General features: G+C 35.5%; 3 protein-coding genes across 4 annotated transcripts; 2 read left to right on the forward strand and 1 right to left on the reverse strand.

The window, feature by feature from the left end:
* The first annotated feature begins 453 nt into the window (after nucleotides 1-453).
* LOC143448865 (uncharacterized) lies at nucleotides 454-4,059 on the forward strand. 2 transcript variants are annotated; one of them, XM_076948781.1, is made up of 10 exons: nucleotides 454-595; nucleotides 754-974; nucleotides 1,083-1,195; nucleotides 1,319-1,422; nucleotides 1,603-1,702; nucleotides 1,919-2,061; nucleotides 2,143-2,436; nucleotides 2,637-2,804; nucleotides 3,165-3,285; nucleotides 3,707-4,059. In XM_076948781.1, the coding sequence occupies exons 1-10, from the start codon at nucleotides 499-501 to the stop codon at nucleotides 3,894-3,896; spliced, it is 1,551 nt and encodes a 516-aa protein (XP_076804896.1). In that variant the 5' UTR covers nucleotides 454-498; the 3' UTR covers nucleotides 3,897-4,059. The 2 variants fall into 2 exon arrangements, with proteins under 2 accessions (XP_076804896.1, XP_076804897.1); XM_076948782.1 differs by having other exon boundaries at nucleotides 2,161-2,436.
* A 754-nt stretch (nucleotides 4,060-4,813) lies between these two features.
* On the forward strand, nucleotides 4,814-9,583 carry LOC143448867 (uncharacterized). Its single transcript, XM_076948786.1, has 10 exons — nucleotides 4,814-4,988; nucleotides 5,179-5,333; nucleotides 5,488-5,603; nucleotides 6,650-6,753; nucleotides 7,345-7,447; nucleotides 8,274-8,419; nucleotides 8,599-8,718; nucleotides 8,808-8,975; nucleotides 9,079-9,199; nucleotides 9,278-9,583. Exons 1-10 carry the CDS (start codon nucleotides 4,919-4,921, stop codon nucleotides 9,423-9,425), a joined length of 1,251 nt encoding a protein of 416 aa, XP_076804901.1. The 5' UTR covers nucleotides 4,814-4,918; the 3' UTR covers nucleotides 9,426-9,583.
* LOC143448864 (DNA-directed RNA polymerase I subunit RPA1-like) lies at nucleotides 9,576-23,395 on the reverse strand. The gene is made up of 36 exons (XM_076948780.1): nucleotides 23,030-23,395; nucleotides 22,185-22,289; nucleotides 21,410-21,614; nucleotides 20,317-20,466; nucleotides 20,095-20,227; nucleotides 19,627-19,744; nucleotides 19,237-19,313; nucleotides 19,017-19,160; nucleotides 18,815-18,890; nucleotides 18,303-18,369; nucleotides 17,914-18,018; nucleotides 17,649-17,835; nucleotides 17,194-17,384; nucleotides 16,946-17,107; nucleotides 16,534-16,675; nucleotides 15,672-15,837; nucleotides 15,271-15,391; nucleotides 15,042-15,197; nucleotides 14,347-14,530; nucleotides 14,008-14,136; nucleotides 13,557-13,751; nucleotides 13,287-13,449; nucleotides 13,041-13,148; nucleotides 12,791-12,956; nucleotides 12,458-12,658; nucleotides 12,156-12,388; nucleotides 11,756-12,053; nucleotides 11,511-11,674; nucleotides 11,275-11,440; nucleotides 11,065-11,200; nucleotides 10,867-10,983; nucleotides 10,639-10,781; nucleotides 10,360-10,566; nucleotides 10,165-10,282; nucleotides 9,885-10,049; nucleotides 9,576-9,816 (listed from the first exon to the last, which is right to left on the reverse strand). Exons 2-36 carry the CDS (start codon nucleotides 22,259-22,261, stop codon nucleotides 9,707-9,709), a joined length of 5,280 nt encoding a protein of 1,759 aa, XP_076804895.1. The 5' UTR covers nucleotides 22,262-22,289; nucleotides 23,030-23,395; the 3' UTR covers nucleotides 9,576-9,706.
* Between the last annotated feature and the right edge of the window lie 3,834 nt (nucleotides 23,396-27,229).

Here is a 27,229-nt window from a genome sequence, read left to right on the forward strand (position 1 = left end):
AATACTCTAAAATTGAAGCTCTGTCAAGAAGTACTTTTCTGCTGGCAAAGTTCCCAGGGTTTCATATCAGAAAATAAGAAAGCATTTTGCACTTTAGCTTTGCACAACTTCATTAACATGATTTCAACAGGCCTACTCGTTAGTTTTCTATTGTTTAACCGCTCGTCAAGATACCTGTCCAAGCTCGATAAATGGTAATGAAGTGTCCGGTGAGTGCGTTTCAATACGTACAATCACAAATAGTAAACTATAAGAGGGTTACAAGAAAGATTTGAAAACACTTAACTGTCACGGCGTAACTTGATACATGGGCCAACCAGATAAATAATAGTCTGTTGCACAAACCAGAAAGATATTGTGAACGCAGAGGTAGCGTTTTTCTTTCAAAATAAAACTGCAGAAATTTTAATGACATGATTTCAGCTATTTATCTGATCATGCTTATCACCCATGCTAGACCTATGATACATTTATAGTTATTAGGTGTATGAATGTGAGATGTTGATAACTCAGAATATACCGGTAACGTCAACATCCTTCAGAGTTCTTTGGATTATTTTTATAATTTGTACGTTATTTAGCAACGAGCTAAAAGGTGAGAAAGCTTCAAATTATTACTGTATTTTTGTAATTTTATTTCATTTCACCGTAATTTTATTGCAAAGATTGCACTATTTTTGTTCGAAAGTCACGCAGTTTGCGCAATTACTTATAACACCATTTAGAGTACATTATAAGCTTATACGCTTTCAGCGCAAAACTATGAAAATTATGACGACTATTACGACTATTATGGCGACTATTACTACGAAAGACCAACCGGAGATTCTGTGGAGTGTGGTGGGGAGCTCGTAGATGACGAGGGCACTATTACGTCACCAGGATACCCTTCTGAAGCAAACCCCACTGGCACTTACCCATCTTTTACCGACTGTTTTTGGTACAAGAACGAGGTCAAAACGACTCTTATTCAAGTAAAGAAAAATTTGCAGTGATTTCTTTAGATATATTGCCTAGCTTGAATAGTTGAATAAATTGTGGACTGAATTCGTACGAAAATCAGTCATTTTCCTTTTATATAGTTCAAGTTTTGGGACATGGCTGTGGAAATAGGGGAAGGCGACTCGACAGTAACGTGTGACTTCGATCGGATAAATGTTTCTGTGACTTCTTTGGGATGGAAGCTATTTTGCGGGTACCAAAAATTGTTATAAGTTTAGTTGTTTATAAGGTGGAAAGTTGTTTATATCCTGGATTATACTTAAAGTTTTAACATTTCAACAACAAAATGTTGCTTAATTCTTTTTTCCCGTTATAGTTATGAAACTCCATCTGATGAATTACAAGGAACCGGATCTTTGTCTATTCACTTTCGATCTGATAGCTCGGTCAACTACAGGGGATTTGTTGCAACATACAAAAGTAAAAGCTTATATAGTATAAGCTTAATTACATTCAGAAAACTTAATTAACGCTAAAGCAGACAATAAAATTATATTTTGATAAAAATTGTGTATTTATCAACTGTGTATTGTAGAAAGAGCACTTCCCCCTTTTTAATGAATTCAAATTTTGATTAATTTTGTTTTCACGTATTTCAAGTCACTGAAGATCACAATCCATGCGAGCCTAGTCCATGTCAATATGGCGAATGTGAGCTGAATGAAGCTGGCACTCTGCCTAACTGTGTTTGTGACGCTGGGTAAGCACTTCAAAGTATCTACCGTTAAAGTTTATGCTTTTTCTGACATCAAAATATTAGTAAAGATAAAGTTATTACACATCAATACAAAGTTACATCTTGAAGGAAGATATGATAAATTTAATATTTATTCCACCAAACTGCATGTTTGTGACATTATGACACAAACAAGAAACACGTTGCCAAACAGTTTTAGAACCAGACTTGAATGTTTAGATGGACTGGAGAGCAATGTACTTTGGACATATCAGAATGCTGGTCAGAACCTTGTCAAAACGGTGGAACTTGCGAAGAAAACGAACCGAACCGTTATGATTGTGCTTGCTTGCCTGGTTGGACTGGCATACACTGCGAGACTCGTAAGAAGTTAATCTGCTTTGAAAAAACATACAGTATATAACTTAAATGTGGGCAAAGTTTTTGCGGAAGTTATCTGCTAGGCGATGATGGTTCTTCAGCTACTGACGAACGTTTGTCGGATGACGATTCTTCAAACAACAACAAACCTGTCAGCGACGATGAAGATACAAAAGATGACAAAGCTTCAAATGAAAAAAAACCCACAAGTGGAAAAAGTGCTTCCCGTGATAGTGGTAAAAAAGAAAAAGAAAACAAACCTTCGTCGCCTTGTCAACCATCACCATGTGTTAACGGAGGTGCTTGCATTGAAGTAAAAGGGGACAATTACACTTGTCGCTGCCAACCAAATTATGAAGGAGAAAATTGCGAAATAGGTATACAATTTTCTGAGCATATTATCAAAGATTTTTTACGGTACATTAATTACTAATAGTACGTCACTGAATAACATAATGAACAGTATGAGTCATGTTTGACGTCATCTCGATAGTTTCAAAGGTTGTTATAATCGGAGAAAAGACAGCCGTAAGTTGCTGATTTCATGCAATCACAAAATGAATCAAAAGTTTTTCAGAAACCGGATGCGGAAATCCAGGCATTCCAGACTTGCAAAAAGGCAAGAGGTTTACTGCAGGCGACACGGTAAAATTCTATTGTGAACGAGGGTTCATATTATCCGGACCAAGAAACGTGTCTTGTTTCGAAAATGGCACTTGGTCCCTTGAGGTACCAAAATGCTTGGGTAAGTTGTTAACTGCATGTCATACTTTTATGGTAGCATTACGCTTTAAAAAAGACATCATCTTTTAATAGGGTTAAGTGAAGAGAGTAATTTTGCAATATTATAATAAGTTTTTGCTAATTGCCAAAATCACCAAACAAAGATTAAATGATAGCATTTTAATAATGACATCAAAAATAGTTTACAAGCAGTTAATAATGTCAACGGGAATACAAAAAACACTAGACTAGATGTTTCTTATGCTTTTGCAACAATCATTAGAGCCTTTGTCTTTTTTTAAGTTATAAAACACCTTTGAATTAAATTTTAAGGGTGTTGGTGATTTGCTTTCTTTTTCTCTTCTATTTTGTTTTAATTTAGTGAATAAAACTAATGAAGACCAGAAAGAGTCCAGTGAAGCATGGAAAACAACCATGATTGGACTTGGAATCGCATTCGGTGGCAATTTAATAATCTTTGGTGTATGGGTGGCAAACAGCGGGTATCCATAGAATGAGAAACTTTTGGCAAATATTTTGGCCTTTTCTTTATCTTTAGTGACATCAAACGAGTAAAACTTAATTATCAGGAAATCTTTACCAAAATCAACTCAAGTTTGCAAACGCCAAAATATCATTAAAACTTGAGACTGTTTTACTTACTGTAATTAAAAAAAAAGGTTTTGTAAATAACTTGCACAATGCACATGTTTATCTTGAAAGCGAAAAATAAATAAAATTAACTAGCTGTGCGGAATGCAAAAACAAACGGTACAAATAGCAATATCTGAAGACCATAAATCATAGTTAATGTCTCTTTGCCTCTATAGTCTATATAAAGCACAGTAATTATAATTATTTAAAGTTTATTAAAATACATGTGTACTCTAAGACAACGCTTCAAGATTGTTTGTGCAATTATAGGCCATTAATGAAGGTCGGTGAAGTCGCCTCTTTTCCAAATAACGCCAATAATGCTCTTCCAAAGCGTTATGACAACATTTCGCTAAACACAATTAACCTTAGCGATGACGACATATCTGAGACGGATGAAGACAGTAGCGATGATAGCGATGAGGATTACATCACAAAACCTGGAAGAGACATTCCTTAGAGAATAAACCACATAAATATCTGCTAATATGGAAATTGTCTAACTGATTTGTAATTTTTAGCGCTAAATAACAACGAGGCAAAGAAGGTGTCACAAAAAGTATTGTTGGTCTATGATTGGTTGTTTATTGTTTGTTGCTGTATGTACTGATCTAAAGGCGTTATTGTAAAATGTATTTTTTGTATGTAATTAAATCTTTTGCTTTGCTAAAATCAGAAAATACATGCGTATATCTTTGTAACTCTGGTACAGTCTTGCGTGGTTTAAAACGTTAGTGTTAGTCGGAGTTGTTTCTGTTTACCAAAAACGCTTTAGGGAGCATTTTAGACAGAGTAAATTAGCATAACCAAAAATTTTATAGACTTGTAAATTGAAAAATTAAAATAAATTGTACATTATTCAAAAAAGCATATATACACAAACTCAACTGCACAAGACTTGCAAAGTTGGTGTAAGCCTAGTTTCAACAGATTGAGCTTTATCTGGATTAAAAGATTTTTTACCCCATCTTCCCATCTACATACAATTTCTTAAATGCTGCAAGCTGATCAATCTTCTGGTGTTCATGTTGTTTGTTGTACTACGTCAATAGCCGCAAGAACCCTTCAATATAACAAGAGGAAACTCCTAATTGGATTTCTTCTCGCAAACGTTAATCCAAAGCTCGTAACAAAGGATTGTTGTTTACAGAATCACTTCAAAACTATTTGCTTTCGTCCATGTTTGTTTTTTGAAGAGTTGAGATGATGCGGGAAGTTAGTCATTTTTAAGACGTTACTTAGTGTAAATTGATGCAAAAAATAATTATAGTTTCATTATGTGCTTTTGGTGATTTCGTCATGCATTTTCGCAAGACCGATATAACTGAGATGCATAGAAACTATATAATGGTATGATTTACTATCATTTTAGTTGCAGGAACTATAAGCTGTAAGTTAAAATATTTATACAGTTATGCGAGTTGCCACACTCCGTGTGACAAAAGCAATCAGATGATGAGCTCACCATAAAACCCTTACAGAATGTCGAAGCGATTTACATCGAAAGCATTTTTGTTTTATTTCAGTTTTACTGTTTACCAAAACATTTCAGGTAAAATTGTAATTTATTTGTGTTTTGGCAACGATTTTGTAAAGTGAAATTTCACTTTACAGAAGTATTATTTTGTAGAAGTATACTTCTATAGTTCTATATATAGAACATTGCTACATATGGGTGTGTACATTGTACAATTTTGCGAAGACGAGCACTTGCAAAGTTAGCTGTTGTATTGTTGTAACAGCGCAAGATAACCCGACGTATAATGATTGCGGGGGGACTTTGGTGAAACCAGCAGAAAGCTATGCCGTATTAACCAACCCAGGCTATGATTCAAAATACGATAACAACCTTCACTGCATATGGACATTGGAAAGCGGTGAGAAAACACTGTTGCAGGTAAACTTATACAGACCAATCAAACTGGTTAAACGCATACAAGGTTTATTAAAGGTTACTTTTCGTTATATTCTTCCACTTGTTTGCATTCATAATAATCAAAGCAAAAGTGAAGTAATTTACATGATAACGTTGATAAAATTTTTATCTAAAGATGAAATTTTGGGATATGAACATTGAACCCGGAGACGGTGGTTCCAATACAACTTGTGAATACGACTACGTTGAAGTATACATAACAACAATGGAAGAAAGTAGAAGGTTTTGTGGGTAATTTTGCGGCTTCATACATATATAAATGAATGAGAAAGTATAATAAAAAAGTAGAATATTTGCTAGTCATGATCAGTACATATATCTTGAAATATTCGCTCATAAACTGTAGTCTGCATTATTTGCTAAAATGAGGTCAAATTGTTTAATCAATTATAGTCTGAAAATAGTCAAAGTTTCTCAGAAAATTACATTTTTACGAAATATAACCTTTTTTATGCCTACAGTTTGGATGAAATTTTGTATAATACGGAAAATGATTAAATTGTGCACCAAAATAGGGTTGTATGTGTAATGCTATAACGAAAACATTTTGAGTACAATCAGGGAAGCTAAAAACCATGAAAATTATCGAAAAGCTGAAAAACTTTCAAAACTATTTTTATTAATAAATTATAGCAGTCTATATTTTCTGGAGTAAGTTTGGTTTCACTTTTGAAAAAGGTTTAGGGTCAAAAAGTTTGGTGAAATGCCAAGTACTAGTGAAATACCAGGCAAGTAAGTAAAAAAAAGCATTCATCAAAAAGTAACATTTGTTTTAAAAGTTATATGTAACAACTTGGGCCCACAAAAGCCCTTGCCGTTTTCAGTCAAACTATACGAGTGTTTCTTGAGAGCGATTTCGGGAACCACAAAACCTGCTCTAAAACCTTGCCATTGTTATCGCGGGATTGAACAACAAGCAATAATCAAGATAAATGTAATTAATGCCAAGACGTGAAATGTGTTCAATAACAGAGAAGTGCTCTTAATGTGAAAACCAGTTCCGTTGACTACTTAGCCTATGTGAGGATACAATACTTAATTATACAAACGCTAAAATTTTAAAAAAGTCAGAAATATATGCTGTTTATTTAATGCGCGTTTATCTAAATTGTTTCTATAACCGCTACGGAACAGTTCGGTTAGCAGTTCCATATACAGACATTTTGTATCTAACCTTCATTCCATCACGTTTACATTTTCTTCACCCTAAAGGTTACAACTTATGGCAAAGTGTCACATTTGCTGTAACTGCTTTGTGCTTGGATTTGCTTCTTCAGGTTCAATTCACCAGACACTGTATTTAATGGAATAGGGACGTTAACAGTGACCTTCCACAGCGACGACTCCGTCAATTATCGTGGTTTTCAAGCTACATTTCAAGGTTAATAGACTAACTACAGTAGCCTAATTTATATAAGCTTATCGCTAATATCCTATAGGCTATACACCAGCCGCGTATTTTAAGTATTTATGGTGTTTTTTTGGTTTCCTTCTCAGCCTCCAAAATAAAAAAGTTGGCTTTAATATAGGACCGGATTGGACCACGGTAAAGTTCGCTTGGGCGACTTATAGACCGCTTAGAAAAGTCTGGCTAAGATAGTTCGTGGCAACTTAAAATCGCCTTTGAAGCTGTATATTTTGGCGCTTATACTGTTACAAAAAAATTATAGAAATTTCAGTATAATAAATTTTTTTATTATAATTTCCTTTTTATAACTTTTGAGCGAATTCATACAACCCAGCAACCATCCGCAACTATTCAAGAATGGCCTTATACTAATTAACTCCTAAGCAATTCAACCTATACTGTGTATTACAACTATTCTGCCGTTGAAGTTGGCTAATAAACCGCCCGAGCAATCCAAGTCATTCAAACAATCAAAGCATTCGGTCCAAAGAAGTAGTGGTCCAAACGATTAAGGCAAACCTGCTGTAGCCCATTTTAAAATCACCTGTTCCTTATTTGAGACAGTGCGCGAGAACTTCGATCCATGTGAAGGGGACCCGTGCCAGGGGGGAGGAACGTGTGAAGTGGATACTGTCAGTCTTGGATCTAAATGCATCTGTGTTCCAGGGTAAGTAAAACGGCTTAGATTACAAGATCTTTCGAAAATCAAACTATGTTATAACCGAAATCCGTTTATATATTGTTACACCGAAATAAATCCACGACATTGGTAACGACAGGTTAATAATTTTTTGATAAATTGTATATTTGCAGACAATTATGTGAGCTTATGGGCAATATTATAGGCTACTAAATAAAAGTGAAAAACCCGTCAAACAAGTAGGATTTTTGTAACGGGTTTTGTAGCATATTATTCCGGTATTGAAGGTTATCCGGTAAACATAACACGTAATGGTAAATCATATTTTACTACAACCGGGGCAAAAAAGAAACTTTACTATTAAGAGTCTGATTAAAATGAGCCCCTTCCTATCTTGTTTCTTCTAATATACTCTTATTCAAAGCACACCCACGTTTGGCTAGTGAAACCTTGGGTAATGTTCCAAATAATCCAGACCAATTACTAGGTGAGGTTCAAGAGAGCTTTGGACCTTCTGGAAAATTACATCAGGCATACTACTGTAGTAGCCTAACTGTTGTTCAGTCCCATCTAGAATTCTCTTTGTCTCCTCCTGATGTACCAAGCTATAGTTATGGACCTGTGGCTGAACTGAGCTTAGCCTTAACTATAACCATTTCCACATAAACAGGAGTTGGCTATTTCAGCCGTGATTAACAAAGCACTGTAACTCACTACTAGAAACTATGTTCTTCCTACAATAGCAATCCCAAATCTTAATTTTACTGGTTTGAAACCACTTCTTTACAACCACAAGTTTCATATAAATGTAGAAAACGAAGCCAACTTCCATTGCAAACGATTTTTGTCACAGCTTATCTGGTGAAAATTGTGAGATCGACGTAGACGAATGTTTGTCTGACCCCTGCCAAAATGGTGGCACATGCAGCGAAGGTGCCGAACTCGACAGCTATATTTGTGATTGTCCAACACGCTGGCAAGGCCACGATTGTGAAATCGGTAAAACCAGACTATCTTTGTATTCGTTTACTATATAGGTCTACTTCACGACACATTGTCGCGTTTAACATGTGTATGATTTCGGTAAGTAGGCTTAACTAGCTTCAAGTTTGTTTGTTGGGGATATGGTAGTAGGTCTATAGCAAACAAGGCGTTACTACAAATATATTTTATTTCAGAAAAAGAATCACCTTGCATGCCAAATCCGTGCATGCACGGAGGAACGTGTGAAGAAATAGATGTAGAAACCGCGGAATGCCTCTGCGGAGACGGTTATGCCGGAGAATTTTGCGAAATAAGTGATGAATTGTTTTCCTACCCAATTCCAAATGTATATTTTTTGATAAAAATGTTTTGCGTTGCTTTTACCTAACCAAATTTATTCTAGAAACCGGATGCAGTAACCCAGGAATACCATACCTAGATGAACACAGACGGTTTAACAAAGGTACGATTCTGCAGTTTTCGTGCATAGACGAGTATTACTTACATGGAATCGAAAACTCCACTTGTCTGGTAAACGGAACTTGGTCAACCGAACTACCCGAGTGTTATCGTAAGTAAGCCTGCAGTTATTATGCCATAGAAGTCGAAAACGGTTCCGAAATGTGTATAGGGCTTCTGTTTACGTGTTAAGCCTATATAGCTAAGTGGTACAGGTGAAGGGACAGACCCAGGTGGCGATGAAGGTTTAAGTACGTGGTCATTGGTGATGCTTGGGTTGGGCCTGGCAGTTGGAATAAAACTTATAATCTTCGTTACGTGGATGATATATAAAAGGTATGTCACTTATTTTGCTTTGAACACGTTTGATGCCAATCGCGAAAACTGTGTATAACTATATTCGCCATTGTTTAGCCCTTGGACATTCTTCGGTAAAGCAAGCGCTTTTACAATACACGATGGTGCGCAAATGCAAAGACGAAGAGCGAGCTCGACCAGATCAGTGCAGACATCAAGCGTTTACTCGGTCAGCGATGAAATTTCGTCGAACAGCAAAAGTTAGGTCTTCTGAAGTGGTTCAAAAAACAACGCAACCACTGTGTACTCGAGTTTTACGCTGTAAACTGTCGTTTGCATTTAGTACCTGCTGTAAACATTGATCTTTTTCTAACCGCAATGCATTAACTTTCTTTGAAATCAAATACAAACACAGTTCCTTAAGGCAGTGATGTTTAGTTGCAACGGGTGACCCCGATCAAAGTAGACAGACAAAATTAAAAGAATGCAGCAGTTCGTGTAGCACTATGCAGCAGTTAAGGATTAACCTTCTCTTTAGATTTGTGGCTATGCATATTTGGCAACTGGATATACCAAAGAAAAACTTCCGGTGCCACCGCGTACAATCTGACCGGCCACAATACGAGCCGACGGAGATTGCAATCGATCGGATAAACCTGAAAAAGAAAACCCATTACAAAGACACTGGGTTTGTCAAGTACCTGACAAGTTGATTTACATTTACCATATAATGCAGCGTTATTGAGAAATTTCATTGTTGTTTCGAAACTCATCTGTTGCAGCGGTGAAATACATGACTCTATCGCGACTCTGTTAAATGGTTTATATTCCCCTTCGTAACACATGTAGTCTCCAACCAGACTCAAATGTCGCGGGTCAACTTCGATACCTGCATGGACATCACATAAACACAAGTTTGTTATGACGTTATAACTTCTAAAGAAGCATTTAATGAAAGATACGCAGTAATAACAAACGACATTAAGGAGGTCAGCCTGACTTACCGTATACTGCAAAGACGTTTGCAATTTCTTTCACAACAACACACCTCGCCGCTTCAATGCCGTAAACGTTAGCAACAGAATGCACGCAGTTGCAGTATAAGGAATTAACGTTTAAGCACTGTTCATTCGAAAAGAAGTGGACATTTAGAAAAACAATATCAGTGTTAAACTGTTATCGTAATATGACATACTTACATCTTCATTTTCAAAAATTTTGTGGAAATTGATTCCCTCAGATACGAAGTTAACCGCCATTTCATCGACCGTGCTTTGTCCTTGGGTGGGGATCAAAATGCATCTTGTGAGCCCGGGCACTTGACGTACAGCGCTCGCTGATGCCTGGTCTCGAACCAACGATACCAAGTCCACATTTACAGACGTCAACGGCATTAATAAAGTAATCTGTATAGGAACAGCGTTTAGGAGTAAAGCATAGCTAAGAAGTTAACTTTTCGCTTTATAATATTACTATACCTGGCACCAGCCATTCGATGCGACATCAAATTTATAATCTTCAACGGAAATATCTCCGTGTCCGAGATTCTTCACCGCTTGTACGCGAAGTTCGACCGATGCTGAGTTTGTATTACTGAGCTTCTCGCCTGCCTCTTTGTAAACTAAACATCATAACGACTTTTTGAGCTAGTTATTGCCGCTATTTGGCTAGTATTTTTTGCACTTGCTGCCATATCGAATTTTTACCATCGCCATCCTGGCCGTTTTCAAAAGATTGTCTGGAAGTTTCATCGATCGCAATAGCTTCAGGAAGTCCACTCATGTCCATATCTCCATCCTGATTATCATCATCGGACATGACGGCTTCATGAAAATTAATAATACAACGTGGTAATATCCCACAATTTCAGCACGAAATTAGATGGAAGGCTCGTTAAATTTTACTATCTTGTTCTTCGTAGTCGACGTCCTCTCTCTTTTTACGCTTTTGTGCGGCCATAGTTTCGTCACCATCGTCAAACTCCACCTCCTCATCAGGATCGTCTCCTGCTCGAGGGTCTTCCGGATTCTTCAAGTTATCCTTTAAAAGTTTGTTAATTGTTTGAAAATTAGAGAAGAATGTTGATAATATTATGCGACTGAAATGCCACTTACTTCTGGTTCTGGAGGTGGCTCGACATAAATTTCCTGCTCCTGGGACTCCCCATCACTTGTTACTCGCCTTGCAGTCTCTCGTGCAACTCTTTGCTCGACGACCAGACTCTCCGTGGCTCGCTTCTTCATTTGTTTAGCCAGCGCAAATAGAAATCTCCGCAAAAAGCTTCATGAAAATGTTCAGATTTAGGGTTAAATTTAGGAGTGTTATCAACACCTGACAGTTTTAAACTTACTGTTTTTCGACATGATGCAATACATTCTCTCGCGATAGAGCCAAATCTTTTCGAAACTGCTGCTCGGGCAAAATATGCATGTTGATGATACAACGACGGTATCTATCGCCCGGCTCCCCTTTACCCACCACCAACCGCTCTTCTACAGTAAATTTCTGCAAAACCTGCGACAAAATATAGTGAAACCAACAGGCTGGCAGGATATACCTGAATAAGCCAGTTTGTAATTGATAGTTTGCACCAACCTGACTTAGTAAAGTCTTAGTAAGTTCTTTACACAAGCGTTTCGCTCTTTTGTTCATTCCGTCCTTCACCGGAACCGTAACCTGTGGCGTTTTGATTTGCTTTGTGGCAACCATTAGGATTTCACGCAGTCTGGGAATACCCAATGTCACGTTCATTTCCCCTCTACCGGCAAAGTGGAAAGTGTTGAGGGTCATCTGGGTGGAAGGTTCGCCGATACTTTGAGCTGCAAGTAAGCCGACACTTTCTCCGGGTTGGCACAGAGATCGCTGATACCTGAGCTTTTGCAAGCTTTCTAGCCTGATAAAAACATTAACTGATGCAGCGAAAATGGGGTTAACGCCAGCTTTATTCTTCTTCAATATTGTTTTACAGAAATAACTGTCATCTGCCACACGTTACCTGGTCAATGTAAGCGCAGAATTATGGTTACTTTTCTCTTCAATTTGTGGTAAACCATCCGGATTTTCTTTGAGATATTGTCTCAGTTCGTGATGAAATCGATCTGACATGGAGCCATAATACAAATCAGGCCGATAAATTGATATCACCGGATCTGGAAGACGATGCTTTTTCGCGTTTGACAGAAATTTTCGTTTTTGTTCCTGACCCAGCTCATTCCACTGCCGTGTTACCTAAATGAAGGTACAAATATTAGAGCAATAATAACAATTAAATAAGATATAAAATGTTTAATATTGTACCTGTGCAATATTGCCACAAGATAAGGTCTTTCCATACTCCAGAAAACCTGAAGTTCTGGCAATGCTGGGTAGTTTTGCTTTCCGTAACTTTCGGTCCCGCTTCTTCTTTATTTTATCATATTTCTTCCACTTGCGATCAGCCGACATAACGTCAAATATTTTTTCAACTTGTTGCATTGGCGGCAGTTTGTTTTCAATCGCCTGAAACAAGTACGTCAGAAAAAGGTGTATCGAATGTTGAATTGAAAAAAATACGAAATCGTCTAAAAGTGGTTCCCTGAAGTTTTGCATATCAATATCTGAACAGTTTTGAACAATGTAAAAAAGTTTTACTTCATGGTTGTTGACAACAAAGTTGCATTGCTTTTGTTGCAGGTACGCTGTCTTGCTTATATCAATTCCATCCTCACCGTACAAAAACTGCACCACACCACCGTCACTATCTCGCACTGTCATATCATAAGCAAGCATCAGGCCTTCAAGATGTTTTATAAGACACCTGGAAAAAGTCGGTTTAGGTTTAATTCAAGACGATAAAATAAACATAAAATATCAGTAACGTTTCGTGACAATTCCGACCGACCTTTGCAAATAACCAGATCGACTCGTCTTAACAGCAGTGTCCACTAAACCTTCTCTTCCTGCCATGCAATGGTAAAAATATTCTTGCGGCCGAATACCAGTAAGAAACCTAAAAATACGGATCTATTTGCACCAAAATTACTGTTACTTAAAGCTTCAAGTAGCTTTTATAAAACTAAGAGTAAATTTCACATGATTCAGCCAAATCTCCAACGCTTCACATGTCATACCACAAGGAATCAAATACCTTTGAGAAATAAATCCGCCAGCACGAAGCGTGGTGTCATAAGGCATGAAGCTGGGAGCAGAGCGGCCAGACGGCATGAGAGGCGGCCGACGACCTTCCAATTCGATTTGACCAAGTAAACATGAAATTTGCATGCAGTTAACTGCTCCACCCTTTGCCCCGGCTACAAAAATAAAATTCCAAAAGGATTTGTAAAACATCAGATCTTGGAAAGCAACACTTAAATCTCAAAGTGAGCAGGGATTGCAACGACCAAAGCACGCCACTTACATATCACCATGAGTTGCAAGTTATTGTTGGGGAACGTCATGAGCAAGCCATTTCCTGTGCACTGCTTGGCAATCTGGTCATTGACGGCATTGCTTACTTTCTTCATTGCATGATCTACTGCTGCCATCCTATCCTCACCTTGCTTTGTGGCAATTGTTGTCGCTACGTGGGCATCCCATAACGCGTCCATGACAACTGGGAAAAATGATGAACTTAACAGTGTAACAGTAATTTAAATATTTGGAAGTCTAAGGCCATATCCGTACAAATCAATGAATTTTACGAGAAACTATTGTAACGAAACAATTACCTTTAGGCCAAGATATTTTGTTCTATCATAGCAGGAGACATTATTGATGCTTTGATCATATTGTACATGCTAGTTATTGTACATGGTAGCTATTTCGGCTACTTTCACTAACCGTTCAAAACCCTACAAATTGAAATTTACCTTCATGATTGTGCTTTTGTTTTACATTCAATGTTTTAGCAACAGTGGCCACGCCGTCGTTTTTTGTTTGATCAATTACGACAAACCGGCCTTCATCTGCGGTTGGTGTAACAAGGATGTCTTTCACACCTACCAATGATTCAGCAACAAGTACAGAAAATGAAGTTTTGTCGAAACAAAAATACCATCAGACAGTTGGCCAAAACTTTTTTCCTGGGTATATGATATTCCATATTCATATCTCCCAGGTTGATATTGTAATCACACGTTTTAAATGGTAGAAGTTTTGAAGTGTGTAAACTAGGTTATAATAGAATTAGCAATTGAAAATTAACATACCTAGAGTAAAGCCTTTATAATACTGAAGGTAAGCAGTAAAAAGTCTTGCAAGGCAGGTTAAAAGTTGACCGCTAATTTCTCCACCATACAATTCATACATTGCATGAACTAAACCAAACTCAGTTGCACCATAATGACCTTTATCTAGTATACCACAGAGTAGCTCTGCACCTCTGATAATAACCTACAAAGCAAAGAAATATTGTAAGATGCCAGAATAAAGGTTGAGTATCATTTACCTTTTCCATCTCCATTAGGAATGGGTCGATACGAACCTAAACCCGAATAGATTTGCCGAATATCGCCTGTCTGGAAGATTTGGGCAAACACGAATACTAACAATGGCGTACCCGAATACAAAATTACTTATAAATTTACTGACTTTGGTAAGAAATGATGATCTAGTTTCCTGGCAAAACTAAAGTAGATTCAGCAGTACTTACAATGAAGGTCACTTTTCTAATAATTTTCTTTTTACAATCGCATTTTAAACATTGTTTTTTGAAACAAAGCAATTTGTTTGGCGAATATGTCATGTTACAAGTGAGATTTGGCAACTTTTGAATGAGATATTACCGTTTTGTTCTGATACGAATAGATTAAGAATTCGTTCCAGTCAACCTAGATAATATTCGGGTTTGTGCAAACCCTCACGACACACCCCTTATATCCATATACACCAGATATTATCTTACTTGTGATTCACACATATCTCCAGGTTCTATATAACTGATCACAGGCATTTTGGAAGGAAACTTTTGCCAGTTCTTGGCTCCTATCTTTGCTTTTCCTGTGAGATTGATGCGTTGCATTCCATGAGGAATGATATTAATCAACAAAGTGCTGATTACCTGTAACAATGTATATCAAAAACTTAACCAGCCTGGGTGCATGTTATTTTACAATTACAAAAAGAATGTTTACCTGCTTTCCAGACCATAACATTTGAGGTTTCAAAAGAGTTGGTTTCATCAACTTGATCTTAAATGGTAGATGCATCAATGCATTATACAAAAGCAGCTGATACTCTTCCTGGTTGAAAAATCTGAGACAAAAAATGTAAATCTTGAGTAAAAAGACTTTTTAACCTTGCAAAATAAGTCAAACAAAGATACATTGTTTAACTAACTGTCTTACCACACAAAACAGAAGAGCAACTTTCTGTTACATGAAATAGTTAATATAATTTAGTGTAAACATAATGATTTTAACACACATGTTAGGCAAGATAATACAAAAAGCATAAAAAGGACAAAACTTGAATTTCCTAACGATAACTAACTAAACAAAAATAACAAAACTTTATATCAGATATAAGGCCATACCTGCCTCTCATGCAAATATTCACACCAGCAACCATGTGATCCTGAATCAAACAACTGAGTGGTTTGCCATCTTTGCCACTCAAATACTGCTTGTCAGTCAACATAAGCTGAAATGCTTCTGATTTACATAGTTCTGTCTGAGGAAAATGTGCATTCATTTCATCACCTGCGCAAAACATATGACTGGTATCACCAAAGTAGTACTAATTTTAGCAACCAAAGTGATCATATAAAATTTTTTTCTTGCTTAAGTATTATTATTAAAGTTTTCAGAAAGTTCCAACTTCACATAATAACTTCAATGTAACTAGGGATGTGCTGAGAGAAAAATTATAAGGTTCATATGAACATGTATATGTTGAAGGTCAACATGAACTAATCCTAAATCTATTCGTATCAGCACTAAATGATATTAAAATTTCATCGATAAGTTGCCCAATTTGACTCTTAATGTTACACAATCGCTAAAATATTTGCATTTTTACAAAAAAATAAATCAGATTTTCATTTTTCACCGAATTCAGCAAATTTGGTACTGTTTTATTCAGGTTCACCATTGTCACTATTCGCATTCATCTGGACTGTCCATACCAGCACTATTTGAAAAATTTATTTGGATTTGGTGTCAGCCCATCCATAAATACAACCCTAATGTTCTGCTTAAACTAGTAGTTACCCAAAGTGTTTGTATATGTCTTCTACCAACCTAGTTTTTCACCGAAATTGTAGCACAGATACAATTACCGATATACTTTACTCAAATGCTTGAAAATAAATTACAGTACTTGTTAACTTTAGTTATTAACACTAACAGTAAGATGAAATAAAAAAATTCCTGTTTTAGCAGTAAAGATATACTCACCATCAAAATCAGCATTGTAAGATTTGCAGTTGGCATAGTGTAGCCTCAAAGTCTTTTCACCTGGCAATACTCGTACCTTGTGTGCCATTATTGAACCTTTGTGCAGAGTAGGTTGTCGATTCAGCAACATAATGTCACCAGACTATTCGTATATCAATGAATTTTTTCAATAAAAACGATCAAAATAAAATTAAGTACAAAGCAAACCACCAAAAACAATACAAAAGTAATCCTTCTAGTAATTTGTGAGGAACCTAGCACGAGACAATATTAACATCCTGTAATAAATTTATCCATATCACGCATAAAGCAAAACTATTACAGATAAAACTATTTCAACATTTTATTATTTTGCTTTAATTCCGCTTTTAATGCAACAATTCACATAATTCCTGGACAATAAAACTCTTACTTGTATATGTCGCATGACAATCTTTGGCTCGGTGAGTCCATGTCTCTTTTTATCATCAGAAGCTATTAGTTGTTTAGCTACAGCCTCACGTTGGCTTTGATCTGTGGCACTTAACAAAGTTGTTCTTCCTTCTGATACGACATGCGTTGCACCTGGGTGGACCTGAGCAACACATTTGCCAACATAACTTTTAATTTCACAAGTATTTGAAAGAATTAGCATTTTCTTCAAACAAAGGCACACAATACCTTTGGCCCATTTATTACTGCTTTTCTCAATTCTTTCACATTCCAGGATGTCACTGGAGTAGGATATGTGAGCTTACTGGCAAATACAAGAGGAATTCCAATTTCATTAGTAGCAATATATGGATCGGGGGAGATGACTGATCTTGCAGCATAATTTACTCTCTTCCCCATCATGTGCTTCCGGAACAGTCCTTCAACCAGTTTTCAAACGGATAAAATCATTTACACAAGATAATATTAAAAATATAACAACCACGTGAAGTAGATTAAGTTTAATTTCTTTAACGTCAAACAGTTTATTGCCAGAAACAACATTGACAAAATCAATCTGCTAATCTACAAAGCAAAACGCTACACTAACTGTAATACATAATACATAGGCAGCATAAGCTCGGGCTATGGAAAAACAAATAGTAAATGGACATAAAATAAAACAGGGAAAATGTAAATTTTACCATCCTTCTTTTCCAGTAGTTGCTTTATGCCTGGCGTTTTATCAGCGCCAGCCACTGTGAGCCTATCCAGATCGGAATCAAAGAGAGAGTTAACATGTTGCTGAAGACGATGCCATGCATTTTCCAACTTTTCCATAAGAGTCTTACCAGGCAAACTGGACAGCAGATCCATGTTCTTATTGGCCATCTTGCAAAAAATACAAGCAATTTAAATGCACACAAGTTATCTGAAAAGATCATGCTTCACAATGTGATCCAAACTAACCTTAACTTTCTCTGTTGCAGGAAATGCTTCCTCCACTTCATTTGATACCTCTTTTCTGTTTAACTTCTTCATGAGAGCACGCAAGATCACACAGTCCATCATTACCTATAGCAGTCAAAATAATCAAGAATTAAATTGACATCAAAGTGTGATGTGATAAACGTTACAAGAATGTTTTGATAAATTTGCATTTCGTGCAATATATCACCATTCAACATCAAAGTCAAAACTAAACTTCAAAAAATTGATACTAGTTCAAATTAGCGCTAACAAAATTTTTTATGCTGACAATATTTTTCAAATTATGACTTTAACTAAGTTATGTAACAAAAGTAGAATAACTGCGCACAATATAACGCTAAATCAGTAAAAAAAACTATGTTACTAACTTTAGAATATGAAGTAGTTTGGGGACTTTCAAAATGTCTGTCATTTACACATCCAATAGGACGAAATCTAGTAAAGTAAAGCAAAAATCAAAGGCCGTGTCAAACCATTAGTTTTAAAAACTAAATTTTGCAATGAGTGGTTGCGACTTGAGACCTATTCAAAAATTCATATGTAACAAATGATTTTATCCGACCTTTCCAAATACCATTAAAAGACGAAGAAGTACCAAAATGCCTATGAATAAATTGCATAGGTTGCCCTGTACACTGAACATCCAACTAATAGAACTAAGAGGACTTAGTTATCTATGTCTGACCTAATAGCCTGTATACAGGTCAACCTAAGAAACTTATTCTTTACTCATAGACATCTTAGTTACTCTAGCGATATTTAAAGAGATCTGATTCTAACAATGCACAGAAGTTAAGCTTGATCGAAGTATTATTGTACAGGATAAAGTGTAGTCACACATATTTAAGTTAAACAGTGAAAAACACAAGAAAATTCAAACCTAGAAGGAGGCACAGGCAACACTCGAAGAAAAAATACATCAACTGCATTTGTAAAACCTGAAGGTTCTGGCACATCTACACAATAAACATTCAATGAATTCAGATTAACAAAAAACAACCCATTATTTTAATAAATTTCTGCTGGTTAACAGGTTATAAATTAAGTTTCGATTCCTTGGATTTCGACAAACCAAACCAAACCTGTATCAAACTCATCATGCTTTCCTGCAGCATCAGCCATGGCAACAAATATCCGTGACAAAACTTCCTTCTCATTTTCCCATAACGCAGCGATGTGATCACGAACACTAGATGGAGTCATGTATGATTGTGTTGCTTCTTGCACTGAATTGGGAAAAAAACAGAAATATTGTCAATATTTACCAATATTGTCAATTATTGTCAATATTGTCAAAGTTACCTTTATCTTTTTTGTCTTGAACATCCATGACATATATCTTGCTGTTATGTTCAGTTCTCACATTTACCACTGACCCTCTACAAAATCATAACTTTTTTTAAATGAGCAAAATAACATTAACTTTAAAAAACATCTTACATAACTTTCAAAAAGCCACAGCATTTAAATTGCGAACTTTTATTTTAAAGAAATTGCATAAAAAACCATAGCACCAAATGCACAAAATAACAAGATCAAAGTGACGCCTAACGCTTACAACGTAGCAACTAATTTAACATTTTGAGTAAAACATAACAATAAATTAATGATATTATCAAGATACATAAAAATGTAGAAAACAACCATTGAGCTCAAACGAGATACATTGTCTCTACTTAAAAGTTTACTTACCCACAATGTGGACACCGAGAAACATTTTTTGCCAGCAAGTGCACAAATTCACAAACTAGCTGAAGATGAAGTTCGGATGCATTTCGGGACCAACCATTGTTATCTTTGTTTTCTTCTTCTGCATATTAACAATGTCAGCTTTAACATATAAAGCTATATTTTAAGCAAGACCATAATATACGGTCTTTGGGAATGGAAGGATAAGCGATCCAAAGCAATTGAGTGTCTACTACACAGACATTCATCAAATTTGTCAAGTTGATAAATAAAAACAATACCGAAAAAAGCTGAGATAATGCACAAACATTGCTTGGGTTGGCAATGGCTGGAACTTTTAGCAATAAATAGCTAGTTCGCTAACTTTGATATATTGCTAATTGAAACTTGGAAAATTCTAAATTTTACGATATGTGGTGTTATTTATTGCATAAGCAAGCAATACGTTGTGGGGTGTTAGAAGTTACAAACCTTTTTCAATAAATGAAGATCTGTTGCTCTTCATTTTGCTATAGTGCTTGGTAAGTACCTCCTGCAAATGATCTTGTACTTCTTGAAGAGTAACAGTCTCTTCCTGCTTGTCATATACACTCACACCTTTTACCTAAAGCAGAGCAGAAACCGAACTGTATAAACAGGTGAAATGCCAATACAACAAGATGTTTACACTTCTGATCACAAAAAAATATGTACTTCATTCTCAGCTTCTTTCAGTGCATAAACTGTTTGAACCAGGCCATTTTCTAGTGCCTCCAGCTGGACCGCAAACAAAAGCAATTTTTGTCTGGGTATGAGAAGTTTTTGACACTTCAAGCAAGATCCACGCAGCAAGTAGAAAAGAGTCTATGCAAAATTTAAATATTTTGTTAGATATCACTATTAGCTTAATATGTGGCAACTACAGTGCCTACTATAAATAATGCTGAAAATCAATGCAATCACAGCTTTACTGAATCATAAACTAAGCAGTATGCAAAGATATTTACAAAAAGTATGGTCAAATGCAATTAATAACAAAAAGGAATGCATCATTTAGATTAAAAAGAAACAATTAAGCACATTAAACAATACAGCATCATTAACCCAAAGTTGTAGGGATTGATTTTAAAATTATTTGAAGTTATCCAAAATTGGTAATTTTCATGAAAAATACATAACTGAAAGAAAATGAATAAATGTTTATCAATTAATTAACACCAGTTTTCCATGTAGATGCTTTTTGAGAAAAAGAATAAATCTAATTAGACTTTCAAGCAGTATCATGATGCACTCATACAGTTTGATAAAGGCATTAAACATAACACAGGTAGTGTTTGCCCCTACAGGCATTTGGTCTTAGTACCAATGGTCTTATCTGGACTAGGCTACTAGGTTATCAGAAAATATCACAACCTTCCTAGAGTCAGTGCACTGATCTGCTTCATGCTAGTATAGTTGCTGTTATTGTTCACATTGTACTTGTTTCTTTCTGGTTTTGTGTATAACTTTACAACTTTTTTATTACAGGGTCGTGGCAGCCTTGGTTTGAAAAATAGCTGTTTGTCTTTAAAACTCACATTCTTTTAACATTTCTTGGTGGCCGCCAAGATAAAATATTAAAAATCACTGAACAACCTTTCTGTACTCTAATCAAAGTCAGAAGAAAGTATTAGAAATAAAAAGTAATGTAAGATAACACAAAGAAAAAAAAATTCCAATGTACAATTAAGAAAAATGTTTCTGCAAAAATAGTTTACATACAAAACTATATAACATAAGGATACAGTATAACTTAAATTATTTAAACCTTGAAAAATAAAGGGTGATAGATTGGAAGTGGAAGTTCGATGTGGCCCATGTGTCCAGGACATTGCACAGAACCTTGATCACAAGTAGAACATGCTTCATCCCTTGAGGATGCCCCATAAGCAGCATCGTACAAGCCACCCTCTGTGGGATTCAGAAGTGCATCAAGACTGTGTGGATTGGTTACTTTCTTAACACTCAATTTTCTAAATAGAAAACGAGTGGTTATATTTTTGTCTAATGCTGATTTATTTTGACGTAAGCACTGGATGATACAACAGAATAATGATACGATATCTTAAGTACAAACTAAGGGTGCAACAAGCCGTGTTTTTTGGATTTAGTCCAAAGCCAAATTTTTTGGAAAACAAACGGAATTATGGAGGTCGAATCATGCAATCTAGTATTGCAAGTATTCGTATCGAAAAGAACAAAACAATGTCCATACACCATTGTGTATATAATTAGGGAAATACAGTAGTTGAACTAAAGTACACTTAGTTGCAACCCAAAACAAGAAAAACCCAAGAAAATGATACAATTATACTTCATGTTACGTGTTGCTATAGTTTGCTGTTGTTATAGTTATCTTGCAATGAAGGAAATTTGAAGCAGGTTTTTTATGTGTTCTAAATATTTGGTTTTTGGCCGAATACCAAATTTGGACATTTTTACATACTACGTTCATATATTGATATTAAAAAATTTGTTAATATATTTCATGGTAAGGTACTTATTGTCTAAATACAGAACTGTAATAAAGGTTACTAACAAACCTTATTTCATCTCCATTAAAACATGTGAATTTTATGGTTGATATGCTTTTCCTGGGAGTCCCCAAATGGCGCAACATTTTAATAGTGCACTTCTACATAATCTCACTGCAAAGTATAATGAGTTGAATTGACAATACAAAAAAAGAGATGTATGAATAATAGATAAACAGTTATATACTATCACTAAAGCTAACTCCCAAGTATCCTGTAGCTATGTATCATATATATTGACAAAAAAAATAAAATGAAAGCAAATCACTTTAGCGTATTCAACTTATTAGTTCACATCAAGTTAATATACACAGTGAAACTACAAAACTTATTAAGAAAAGCTAAACAAAACAAACCCTTGAAATGTGATACATTTTTACAGGTTTGATACATTTTATGCAAAATTAGAGTTGTTCAAAATGTCAAATAGAAAACAGATTTTGAACCTTACTTTCAAGAGCTCTATCTACCATTTCATTTCATATGTTTTAATAAACTTTACACTACTAAAAACGTAAAACGTAAATCGTTATACTACCTTCTAACTGCTTTAAACACTTTTAAAATCTGAAACTGTTAATCGCGGAACTCTCGAAGAAACTCTCGATATATGTATTGATTTTGTCGATATTACGAATCAAAATATACGTTTATCCTTTTTATTTTTCTGAGACCTCGATGAGAAATGATAAAAAATAAGGAATTGTCGCTGCACATGTCTTTTGCAGTATGCATATACCAAACTAAACTTTGAACGCAAACACACACTCAAACAATGACTAAAAGACAGTCTTCTGTGCATGCTTGCAGTCACAGATGCAATTAATAATTACTTATGATTTAGAAATTCTTACTTCATATTTCTGTGATCTATACCAAATTTTTAGTTTATGAGTATTATGGTCATATTCTGGATACTGGAGGGGCGTTGTTAGTGAAACACAATGCTATACAGTGCAATTTTAATGGCCGTGATACTGGAATGGTTGTTAACCGAAATTCACTGTAATTGAATCATCTCTACTTCCTCACTGCCTTAAACAGTTAATAATGCTGCCGTTTAAATATTATCATGATGTTTACTGTTATTTATTTGGTACCAATAGGCCTATATGTTGTCTGGTGATAATCCTTCCATTATTTTTTAGCATTTCTGGTAAAGACAATGTCAGTTTCACTTCGGCATTGGATAGTAAAGATATTGCTCAGGTGAGTAGCATATGAAGTTTTTTAAGCGATAAAAAAGTTTGAAATATGTTGCCGAGTTCTTATTTTAGAGCAGTTTGAATCCTACACACTAGACTTGTTCAGGATAATGTTTACTTATGTGCCCATGGAAGCATATGATGTAAAATTAAAGTAATAATTCGGTCTGTATTTACTTCTAGTTGATTATTTTAAACTTTACTTGACATGCAAAAAAATTAGCCTATGTAACACACCGCAGGTAACACACAAAATCTTACGCATTTTACGTTGCATGCTTTGCTGACCACGTATATCTAGACGTCATATCGAACAAGTCCAATGTGTAGGATTCAAACCACTGTAAATTAAGAACTAGGCAACATATATTTTCAATTTTTTTATCACATAAAGTAATTTAGGGTCTAGTGCATAAGTGCACAACCACAGGATGCCTTTGTATACTGTTACTACTAAAATTGTGACGTCATCTGGTTGTGTACTTCGGCACTTGACGAAGACTGGGATATAGGGCCTTTCCGCCTTAGATCTATGGTGGAAAACTAAATGGAGTTTTGACGCCGGTGGATTTTCGATTATATACATTTTTCATGTACATACATATTTTTAAGTAGAGAAAATTTTTAAATAAACTTTTTGATATAATATTCTTGTTGGCTTGAACCATTTTGACTGCTGGCGTAAATCTTTGGCGGATGAAGTTTGCCGATTCCACTCTGGCACCAGACCTAAGCAAACATACTTTGAAGGAACTGTCTCCTTTCTTTCCTAAAATACAACTAGGCCTATGGGTTAAGGGTTGGGGAAGCACTTTTTCGGGGATAGAGAAAAAAACGCTTTTAGGCCTAGTTCTTTTACACTTATAATAGATGAAAGATACCGTAATCATACCATAAACGAAAGCAAAACCACCAAAAATACCAGGCTACGTACTCAGCATATTGAAAAATAAACTACAACACAAATCGCCTGTTTAATTTTAAAGCAAGCAACTGAGACCGTAGAAAAATAGCCAAACAGAACCTAAATGAAAACAGTAACCTAAATAAAAAGCGTACAATTTCACGTGGAAGGGACCATGGACGCTCAACAGCTGATCATAGTTACTGGACCGTAATAACAGGCAAAAGCAAATGAAGCCATAGAAGCAGTATTACCACAAGGAAAGGGATAATTTATTTGTTAAAACCTTTTTCCTATTTTAAGGAAATCATTGAGTTTGAAAATACATAAATGGTCTTAAAGTTTAAATATATATATACACAGTGGTGGTTAGTAACGAAGTATTTCACTTAAGTAGTCTACTTAAGTAGGTTTCTTCTACTTTTCCTTCTTACGTAGTTTGTTAATGGGCACTTTTACTTTGACTTAGGTAGATTTTGGGTCATAGTAACGTACTTCAATAAAATTTCCTAGTGTTACCATACTTTCATCACCCAAAAGGAGGACACGTAATTCCACCAAACACTTGCACAGTAATCAGTGGCGTATTTAGCATTGCGTTGAGGAGAGAGAGACTAACGCTTCTAAATGCAATAACTAAGTTACCCGTATCACTATAGCTTCATCAAAAAGGCTCGGAGCCCGAAAATTTTAAGTTTTTACGCCTCAAAATGGATTGTATTTTTATATTTAAACGACAATAGCGGCAATTTATGGTGTACAATTTTAAAACGTCGTCTACGATGATTTTAGAACGCCGTTTACCCACTTAGTATATGATTTTCAATTTGACAGCTGGCAAGCAGTAGCAAACAAAAACATATGATAAACAAAAAGTAATGAATACTTAAAAACGCCTACAGCCCAAAAAATTGGTTCGTGAAGGAGACCATGGCCCTCTCTAAATCCGCTATAGTGCATCTGCAACATTAATTGTCTGAAAAGCTCCAATAAAAATGGTATTGTAATTAAAAAAGGAACTTAGTTCTTGTTCTTTGTTGGCTGCATTACTAAAATCAAATTGTTAGAAAGAAGTTTTGATAAAATTTGGAATATCTTTGCAATAATACATGGAACGTCGGATTAAATTTAGGAACTAATTAATTTCCAAGAGACGACGTGTGATCAAGGGACCAACGGACAACGGTCCCGCTGTAGCCGAGCCAACCTTTTATTTTTTACTACAAGAAAAACTGGGAAAAGTACGTAGGCCTATGCAGATAAACAACGGTTGTTTGATTTCTGAAAATAATTTAGTTGAATTGCGATGATTGTAACTTCCAATAAAAAATCTTCAATTTTTCTTTTATCTATTTGTGTTTCTTATAGCCGCAGTGGTAATTTAAAAAAAATAAGGCATTTGTTCTGTTCTATCTTTCAAAACTAACGCATCGAACAAAAATCATTGTAACATTGTAACTCTTAGAAAACTCATTTGTAACAAAGCGTTTGTGACAACATAATGTAACGATTCCGATCATGCCATATGCTGGGACAGGAAATACATTGTCTTGGCGCCAACAGAGGTTTACACTTTCTGAATGCTTTTCTGGTTGGACATAAACAGCAATGCATCTACATTTATAGGACAGGTGTTGCCAATTCGAACTAAAACGACAAGTAAAAAAGAAAGGCCTAATTGCCAAAAAGGAGAAAATTTTGGAATTTTAACTTGGCCTCGGAGGACAATGCAACTGTCATGAAAAAAGAGGACAAATCCACCAAAAGAAGGACGGATGGCAACACTAAGGTTTACCAAATACTGAAGTACAGAGGAGTCAGGTTTTTAGTTCGAAGATATTTTGCAGTAAATTTCACTAGCATCACAAAATGTTTATATACAGTCTACAACTTAATTTCCACGTATTTCAGGTAACAATGCTCTGACGAAGGACAAAAGTGTGTCTGAAACTATTTAGCTTCATAAAATTATGCATTTCCCTGCAGTTGCATCGCTTTTAGCAAGTGCGTGGTAATTTGTACTTTCATAATATTATGCTTTAGATCGATAACTATACTTCTTACTTGAGTATTTTAACACGATCCACGTTCTTCTTCATACTTGAGTAGTTTTGAACAGTAATACTTCTATTTGTAGTGGAGTAGATTTTTTTCGGGAGTAACAATACTTCTACTTAACTAATTTATGTGATTGCTTTGCCCACCACTGCTGTATACAATGCAAGTTTGCTATAAATAAACAAGCCTGTTTTTCCATGATTTTTTTCTCTACAATGATCATGATTTCTCTGAAAAGGTTCCAAATATAAATTTTCTTATCGGAGACTTTAACGATGAAACCACCGCACAAACTTAAATGGTTGATGCCCAAATGAACCATAAAAGTATAACACTGAATTCCGCTTATGGTCATTTCAAACAATCTTTAGCTCAACTCAAAGGTAAGCTTTCAGAAGTTTATTAAATTAATGAACAATTAATTATGAAACTGCCATTTGTCAAGTAGACAAGTTGGTACAAGAGTTGCAGCCTGCCGGATTGTCTTCACTGGTGGTTCTCAAACTGTGTGCCGCCACACACTGCTATGCCGTAAAAATTTTTCAGGTCTGACTAAATCTGATTTTCGCGCACATATCATAAATTTGAAATATAAAAACAACGGCCCGTAAGGTCTGTTTCACGATCTAAACTCGTTGTTATTTATCATGTAGGCCTATATTCCCTCTCGCGTATAAGCCTCTCTCGCAATTTTTACACCATTTTAACATAGGCTTTACCAAGGGTGTAAATCCACTCACATTTTTTCCCCGAAAAATGTTTTGCGTCAAAGACAAAATGGCCTTCACTTGAAGTTGGTGCAAAATATGTTTTTTGATTTTCGTGCTTATTATCGCAGCTAAAAGGATCCATTTACGGGCAGGAAATGATAATTTTACTTACCGTCT

Source organism: Clavelina lepadiformis, chromosome 3 (genome assembly GCF_947623445.1).
Source record: "Clavelina lepadiformis chromosome 3, kaClaLepa1.1, whole genome shotgun sequence".
Lineage (NCBI taxonomy): Eukaryota > Metazoa > Chordata > Ascidiacea > Aplousobranchia > Clavelinidae > Clavelina > Clavelina lepadiformis.